The sequence below is a fragment of the Cryptomeria japonica genome, chromosome 2 (genome assembly GCF_030272615.1).
Source record: "Cryptomeria japonica chromosome 2, Sugi_1.0, whole genome shotgun sequence".
NCBI classification, from domain to species: domain Eukaryota; kingdom Viridiplantae; phylum Streptophyta; class Pinopsida; order Cupressales; family Cupressaceae; genus Cryptomeria; species Cryptomeria japonica.
Genome location: NC_081406.1, coordinates 86,673,588 through 86,682,924, shown reverse-complemented (window position 1 = coordinate 86,682,924; position 9,337 = coordinate 86,673,588). Strand labels below are relative to the sequence as shown.

Below are 9,337 nucleotides of genomic sequence, written 5' to 3'. Positions count from 1 at the left end.
GTTGTGATCAGGTAACTGCATTGACTATTCTTTGCTCCTATCATCCATCGTCTGCCCCAACTCGGGAGACTGCTCCGCAATCTTCTCGCCATTGCATGCACCCAATTTTTTATTCGACGTCTCCTTCAGCTTTTTTGACAAAACAAACATACCTAACAGACGACCGAGGTTTTTCGACTTAATTTTTTGGGCACACTGCGTTCTGTGTCATCCAATACCACAGGACAGTTCATGCTCCCTACACGAACCCCATCAAAATCAACCTACAATGACATGGACGAAATAGTCAACATACTACACAGTGGAGTGCAAAGCATACCATGCAATGAAAACACACATATGGACAGGCCAACAGACAGTCACCTTCGATGACAAACATGTCACCTCATCTGAAGTCGAACTTGTTTTTTTTGCGGCATTCTTCTTTTCTTGCTTCCTTGATGAATCACATGCAGGCTCATTGACTGGCATGTTTGTTTCAGGATGTGAAGTTTGCCTTGTTTTTTTCGCAGCATTCTTCTTTTTTTGCTTCCCCGATAAAACAGGTGCACCCTCATTTGTTTCAGGATCTGAAGTCGGCCTTGTTTTTTCCGCAACATTCTTCTTTTTTTGCTTCCCCAACAAAACAGATGCAGCCTCATTCACTGGCACACTTGTTTCATGATTACCCTTCGATGCCAAAACCTCCTCGCCATGGCCTGCACTGTCACTTAAAATCTGGGCACCAGGATAGGATAGGTCAATAAGTCATTCTTCACATGTTTAAAGGAATTTAGTAAACTACAAAACCATACGATCACTAAAAATTACCTTTGTTGCAATATTCTTTCTTTCCAGTAACTCTAAAACCTTCTTCCTTCTCGCCTCCCTAACCAGATTGCTATCGTACACTCGCATTGCTTCCTTTATCTCTTCCTTCCCTTCGGTAGGAAGCTCATCACGTGTTTTCTTGCCATATTTCATGCACACATGATCAACGACACATTTTTTTTGCATAATGTGTTGTACACCGATTTGATATTCAATATTAGACTCCCTCTTTTTCAAGTGCATCAACAATTTCTTCGTATGATCTGTGTTGTGTTGTCCACTACCACACGGTTGATGACTGTGTCATGCAATCCCCAATAATGGAAGTTGATGTTCTCTGGTTCTATGCATATTAAGCCTCCCCAGATCCCAAAACTGATGGCCTCCATTTTCAGAACAATAATAGAAGAGACAAAAGTAGTGCAACCTGCCATTAATATGTTCTCTTTTGTGATCGGCCTGTTGTTGCGCACACCCAACAGAGACAAAGAGTCACATTCAATTTTGCACTAATCAAGCATTATAAAGATAATCCAATATAATGACTAATAGTGGACCTCCTTGTTACTCGCCCCTCCTCCTTGTTCCCATTCGTGAGTGCTGACAGAATCACGTTGTCATTCAGTCTCTTGCTCTATGCTCACCTCGTGCTCGCTACAAACATCCCCTTTTTCACTCTCACCGCCTGGAGCATCAGTATAATCGCCCTCATCTACATTTCCAATGGCCTCATCTTCCTCACCAGCACAACCACTATCATAATATTGTTTAATAAAATAGCACACATCATCGATGCATTTTATGCCCATGTATATATCTACATTTCCACTTATAAATCCCAACTTCCAACAACCATGCCATGCAATGATGGAAAAAAAATATAATGCAATGATAAATAATTACCAGTGTGGTTGTGCAGTCATTGAGAAGCCAACTTGACAATGGGTTCAAAATTGGAGACCCGACTCGTGACTCATTCAGATTTGAATCCCCAACTAGTCCCTGACCTGAAGGCCCATCTCCTGACTCTTTCAGATTTGGATCCCCAACTAGTCTCGCATCTGAAAGCCCAACTCTTGACTCTTTCAGATTTGAATCCTCAACTAGTCCTAGATGTGAAAGTCCAACTCCTTAATATTTCAGATTTGAATCCCCAACTTGTCGCGCATCTGAAAGCCCAACTCCTGACTCTTTCAGATTTGAATCCTCAACTAGTCCTGGATGCGAAAGCCCAGCTCCTGAATCTTTCAGATTTGAATCTCCAACTGGTCGCGCATCTGAAAGCCCAACTCTTGACTCTTTCGGATTTGAATCCTCAACTACTCCCAGATGTGAAAGCCCAACTCCTGAATTTTTCAAATATGAATGCCAAACTGGTCCCGCATATGAAAGCCCAACTCTCTCCCGGGTATACAAATTGGTTCTCCAGTCACAAGCATTAAACAGTGACAACACCAAGCAATACTACATGTTGCATAATCCATTAAAACTACTTAGCTTACAGGCAGGCCAATGTCACGTGTCACTGGGAAGCGAACATGACCAACTCCCAGGAGATCATCGGCCTTTAGCTCCAGTAACCCATAATCAAGATCAGTAGTTTCCCTCAACCTTTCTCGCAACACAATTGACATGATTGAATTGAAACAAAAAAAAATGCAATCCATATTTTTCACACTATCAATAACACCACACATTCACCACAAATGACACAGCCAACACACGACTGATTATTCCCACATTGCAATACAAAGTCAGCATGTCGCTATGTTATGTACAACCCAACTAACGGTTTAGCCATAAACTATCCATGACATTCCATTGTAGAATATATTTCATTGCAATTGCAACAAAATAATGACTATTATCCATCACCAACGCTGTTAAAAAGGATTCTCGTGTTCTCCCCATCCAAAATACAACACAAAAACTAGACTTTGTTAAGGATTGATAAAGAAGGATGCAAAACACGCTTAACACATCGATTGCGTCTATTCTGGCTCCAAAACGAACCTTTCCTACAGCGTGTTAGCGACAGGTTAGTTAATCGCAGCCGCTAATTGCAAAATCGACTTTGTAAAACGAGAGTGCAACAATCAAGATGGTCAATCTATGTCAGAGAATACATAGGGATTCATTATCATTAACAAAGTCTTTGACAATAATTAATGGGTACAAAGACCCCCAATTCATTATTCCAAAGACACATGCCTTTTGAAACGAGTATCTATTCTAAAGCTTCCATCTCTTTGTTGATATGGGAATATTATTATTTATTAAAAACGTAGTCTTAAGTTACGAAAATAAAAGAAAAACATTGTGAAGGATAGACATGTGAGGAATTCATTATGCCAACCAGAGACATCTGAAACAAAACCCCAAATAACATTTCAAATCGGAGTTGGATCATCGAACACATGTACTTCTCAAACATCACGAACATCAATAATCTAGATATACAAATACACTGGGATGAACATAAACACTCTCATGCAAATCAACAAAATATATACAAATTTATAACACATAGTTTGCAAGAATTAGGATTTCTGATTCATATATTCAACACTGGTTTCATGACTCGAAGATCCATAAATAACAATCGTACTCCATTCAGGTTGGAAAATTATATCTTATTGTCTAATATGGTGCATCTATAGCATATAATATAAGGCATCAACCAATTGCATTGTTCATTTTCATCATTATCAAATTCAGTAAAAGTAAGGACACTAATATTACATGATCAAGAACTAAAATTTATATATACATTTGTATCGTATAAAAAAATTATATACAACAAACTATATATATATATATATATATATATATATATATATATATATATATATATATATATATATATATAACAAGCCCCTTTCAAAAAGTTGCACAAGCCCAAAGATTATTAATAAGGGGACAAATGTTATAGTGCAAGTAGTATTAAAGAAGGGAGAGAGAGCAACAACCTGGGAACGTTTGGACGTTTGCCAGGGGACTACTCAATAGTCCTTGAAAATCAACAACCTGCATGGATAACTAATGTTAGTGGTAGTCTACATTGGGAAGTAAATGCATTTCAAAAGACATAAAAGGAACCTACATGTTCATATATGAAAATGCAGCTTAACATTCAATATAAACTACCACTAAGTAATTTATATCACCTAAATTATATGTGTCAATTTGCCATAGTGCCAGAGCTATCTATATCAGCCACCTATTTTCGTACTGTTGTTATACGCTCAAGGATAGACGCCTCTATGTCGACTTGAAATGAACGCTATGGTCCGACTAACACACAACTTAGTCACACATTTTACACTATATTTTACATTCAACAACTGCAATTGAATAACATGTCACTAACACACAGTAGCATTTGTTTATTCTCGAGCCTTGTTATTGACTAACTCCAACTCCAATTGTAAATTGCATCACGTGTTAGCCTTTGGCTTTACCACTGTTAGCTGCATCAAATCACAAACCATACATGAACAATGGTCCGAGAGGTTGTGTCTATTCTGGCTCCAAAATAGACAAATCATACAGACTAACAGCGTCGTGTTAGACAAAAGCAACCATCAAATGTAAAACCTACGATTAAAAACCTGCCACAAACATGGGGTATTAGTCCCCCCATACCGTTTTTTGCAGCCACAATAGAGGCGTCCCACTGCGAGAGTAACTTGAGTTTCGTGCTAGTCTTTTCTCTGACAAACGTACCAAGTTTTGCAACCCGCGATCTCTTCTTCCTGTCGGGATGTTGTCCAAACGTGATTCTGTCATTCACAAGCTTTTAATGTACGTGTTATGCACAATAAACCGACGATAACCACGAAGCATGCCGCAGCCATCCTCCGGCATGTACACATAATTTTGCGTGGGCCCCGAGGAGTGAAACCAAGAACTCGACAACAACTCCACATCACATACCATGGGTCCGAGCGCCATGACAAGTTGGCATGGTATGCATGTCTCATAAATGTATGTCGATGCATGTCGTTGGTATGATAGGTTTGCTGTCGAGCCACAATACACATAGCCTCCCACATATATTTGCATATATGTTTATTCTGCAGTTTTCGAGTGAGATTAGGTGCTTCCAACTTGTGTCAGACATGTCTATTCTGGCTTCAAAATGAGATTGTACCAACGACATGAATCGACATACATGAGATGCATCTATTCTGGCTCCAAAAAGGACCTATCGTACCAATGACATGCATCAACATACATGTCCGAGAATAAATATATATGCAAATACAAGTGGCAGACACCTAATAGCTACATGAAAGAGGAAGTGAGGTAAAATGTTATGTTTCAAATTGAGCTTCTTTTACGTGGTCTTGACCTCGTTTACATGTTATGGTTTGCCTTTTGATGCAAACAAACTCCTCAAAATTAGGTTGTTGACTGGTTGATGCAACCATTCCTTGACTGTGCATGACCTGCTCTTGTTTAGGATTTGATCTGCTGTTTGCTGACAATTAGGAGTTGATCTATTGTTTGTTTGACGATAGCAAACATGTCGCCTTTTTAATCTGCCTAACGTGGAAAAAGTAAGACTAATGCGCGAACGAAAACATTATTGTTGAAGAGCTCCTTGTTGAAGCAACCTGCGTCTATTCTGGCTCATTGTTGAAGGGGGATTTATGGGACTGCAGTTTTCTGTGTCATGCTGCGGCTTGGGGTATGTTGAAATCCGCCTCTATAACTCGTATTTTTCCTGTTTCAGTTTGGATTTTGTTTAAAATCATCAGGGTTTGCATTGTTTGTTTGCGTTTCTTGTTTGCCTCTATATGTAGCCAGAATAGCTTCAACCTATGTCAAATATTTGCCTGTTTTGGAGCCAGAATAGATGCATATCGTCGCGTTAGGGTTAGAGATCGCTAGGGTTAGGTTTTTTTTTTTAAATCTAATGAGCATCTGAGAATAATGGAAACAAAGCATAATATTTCCATAGTTTCTTTTATCTATGTTTTATTCTGTCGTTTTCCTCTGTATTGCAGAGGACATGTTTGTTTGTCTCGGTGTGTGTGTGCGCGCGCGCGCGTGTGTGTGTATTGCTTCATATTGACACACACACACACACAGATATATATATATATATATATATATATATATATATATATATATATATATATATATATATATATATATATATATATATATATATATACACTAGCACACGCCAAACCACAAACAAACAATGCAAACCCTGAAGCTTTTCAACAAAATCCCCAAAATCAACCCTCAACAATGAGCCATCAACAATCAAGCCTTCAAAAATCAGACACCCTTCAACAATGAGCCAAAATATACGCAGCCTGCCAAACCCATATATATATATATATATATGAAGCAATATACACAGACACACACGCTGATGGTTGTTTATTTTTTTCTGGCTTTTAATGTGCGTGTATAAGAATGAGCTTTTCATCTTTAACAACGTTGCTCACTATGGAAAACTGACACATATAATTATGGAAATATACATACTTTTAAAATCTTGTAGATCTTCTTCACTCCGCCAAACCACAAACAAGGAACCTTGGTATCCTGACACGACCATGCTGCAAAATGATATCTATTTTTCACATATAGATCACAAAATGACACAACAAATAAAAAAAAATTATTGAATGTCTTAGGGTTTCAAATTACCGCAACCGTCTAAGCCTCCACCCAAATCGTTGTACTCTTGACACCTCCCGAGGCCACACTCACAACCACCTCTGCGATACAAAAATGATATAAAAAATTACAATTGAAAACATAGGGTTGACGAAGGAATCATAAAACTATCATTATCTGTTAGGATTTGAATTTGCCGATGCCGCCATAACCCTACACAACAATCTTCAATTGTACCACCCCCCTGTGCGAGCCCTACGATACCTCCTGCCTGCACATGAAAAAACCCGCGTGTTAACAGGCGATAACAATATACCCAGACAACTCACGTTATGCATGCGGTCGACTTTTGTCCTCCTCTTCGGAGCCACAGATATTTTGACAATGCATACCTATAACTACAATTGAAGCGCAACTCCTTCGCTCAGTGATTCAACGGGGGACATTGTCATGCCACGATCGACATGAATTTACACTGTCGAATATTTTGTTTCGCCTCCACCACTGAGTTCTACATGCAGCTCCTAGACGAAATATATTTTCAATTTTTGCGAAATCGAGTTTTCATTCAAAATTAAAAAAAAAAAAATTTGAAAATTGTGCCCATTACACGTGGCTGCCAATGTTAGTCGACTCGTGGACGCAATAAAGCATGTTAGCCAAAAAAATGGCCGCATGGCCATTCAAAAAATATAAAATAAAAACTGGCGGTCACCGAAAATGTAAACCACCTGGCCGACGGTATGTTAACTGCCTCGCCCGATGTAACTGTCGCATCGTGGTGACAACGGCTGAGAAAATGTTAACCGCGAGCAAGCTTTTCCGTCAAACGCAAACTGACAACATCATCCATGTCATCACCGTCGCAAATTCCTCCATGTCATCTGTGAGTCCCGGAAACGTTGCTCTCATAAACTTGTCATACTTGAATGATATGCCTTCAACATCATATAGAGGCATACCATTTTAGAGCGAGAATAGCTACAGCCCATCCAAACGGGTGGCACTAGCTTTCACTTCTTGAAGCATAATAACATCAGGGTGATTATGCTGAATAGACTGTTTGACTTTATTATCTTTTATAAAAGTTGGTTTGTAAGCTTGTTTGGGATAAAGCATTTAAATTTATGAAATTTAAATATAGATCAATTTACGTGGTCACATTGATCCCCAACTGTAAAGACAGAATAGCATCTGAAACTGTGGAAATCGAAATTTTGTTAAATCATAACAAGGATAAGCTCTGAGTAAAACCCTACTGGATAAAATGTTCTGCTTGCTCGCTGAGAAGGGTTTATGTTAGTGAGCACAGCTACTCAATTTTTTGTTAGTTTTTTTTTTAGGCATCGGCGCAGAGGTTTCGATGAATCCATTCAACGAAAAGCCAGAGACACCACCTCCTTCACAGTTCGATCTGAAACCACACATTGAAGCCGTTGAAAGCTTATGGAAAGGCAAGGAGGAAGAAAAGGGTTATGTGAAAACCCTCAAAGAAATGTGGAAGGGTGAGGAGGAGAAACGTGGGTATGAAATTCCCTTTGTGAAGAGAAATAAAAGAGAGAAATCATGGATTCAGAAAGTGAAGAGCATGGATTTTGGGCCTGGAGGTGCAGTTGGTGTTGGTTGTGGTGTTGGGATTGGAGTGGGCTTAATTGGGGGAGTTGGGATTTCAGAAAACCCATGGAATCATCTCAAATTAGTAATTGGATTTGGAGCAGGCTGTGGGGTTGGCATTGGATACGGCTTTGGACATGGACTTGGGTATTTTTGGGATCGCAGGCCACCTAAAAAACCTGAGAGAAAGATCATTCAAATTTGATGAGTATTCTGTACTGTAATCCTTATCCTGAACTAATGTAAGTCTGCATTTAATGGAATTCTTTGTTTGTTATAATTGGTTATTTAGGCTGAGGACCAGAAATATGTTGTTTTAGCTAGTGATTGGTTTGGCTAATACTTTTTAACCTCGAATCATCAATCGATAGTTGAATTTTTGTTCTCTGTAGTTTCTCTTAAAAGCCCTTTTGTTTTAGAGACCATTGCCCAGTTTTTAACCGTAAAAGATCTGATTATAGGGACGAAATTTTGGTAGGATGTTCTTTACCGGAGTTAAAATTCAACCTTTTTTAGACCTATATTTGCCAATTCGCCAAAAGATTATAACGAAACTTGTAGCTTTCAAATTATTTTTAAGTATGGGTGTAGATGATAGAGTACATTTTCTTCTGCTAATACCACAGGTTACCTAATGCATTCTTTTCTAGTAATGCCCATATGCTAGAAACAATGGTGAATTAAATGTATTTTCTAAACATGTGGAAAGCACAGAGCTAACCAGTAGAAACCAAATGTGCATGCGAATATGAATCAAGTTGGACAAACTCTGTCTTATGCTAATTTCTGAATTTGGCAAAAATCCAAGAGAACCATGAAAGAAGTTGCATGCTAAACGATACAACTATAGATGTTTCTAATTAAAATTAAACAGTGTCAATATAGTAATCTCTTTATTAAAATCATTGTAAAAAATATATTTCTGGCCCTCAGGCTAAGTAGCCATGCAAGTGGAGAAGGAAGGTTTGGCAGTACATTCGTTGGGTTTCCCACCTTGTTTTGAAAACACCTCTAAACCAACTAATAAGACAACCTAGAATACATCATATTATAATTCTTCACAAAAAGCATAAAATCCCACTTGAATTCTCTTAGCTGCTATCTCAGGTGCAGTGAATCAACTAATTTTACCAGCAGTTAACATAAACTAGGGTATAGAGATCTTTGTTGTTTGCATTGCTTAGAGACCAGAGTAGGATATCTGGGCGACATGATACACGACATCAAGTATGCAGCTATGCTATGTATGCCAACATAGAAAACTGGCATCATT

At 38.5% G+C, this 9,337-nt stretch overlaps 1 protein-coding gene across 1 annotated transcript; it reads left to right on the top strand.

Annotated features, from left to right (window-relative positions):
- The first annotated feature begins 7,567 nt into the window (after window positions 1-7,567).
- On the top strand, window positions 7,568-8,449 carry LOC131078817 (uncharacterized). Its single transcript, XM_058016593.2, has one exon. The coding sequence runs from the start codon at window positions 7,814-7,816 to the stop codon at window positions 8,267-8,269; it is 456 nt and encodes a 151-aa protein (XP_057872576.2). The 5' UTR covers window positions 7,568-7,813; the 3' UTR covers window positions 8,270-8,449.
- The last annotated feature ends 888 nt before the right edge of the window (window positions 8,450-9,337 follow it).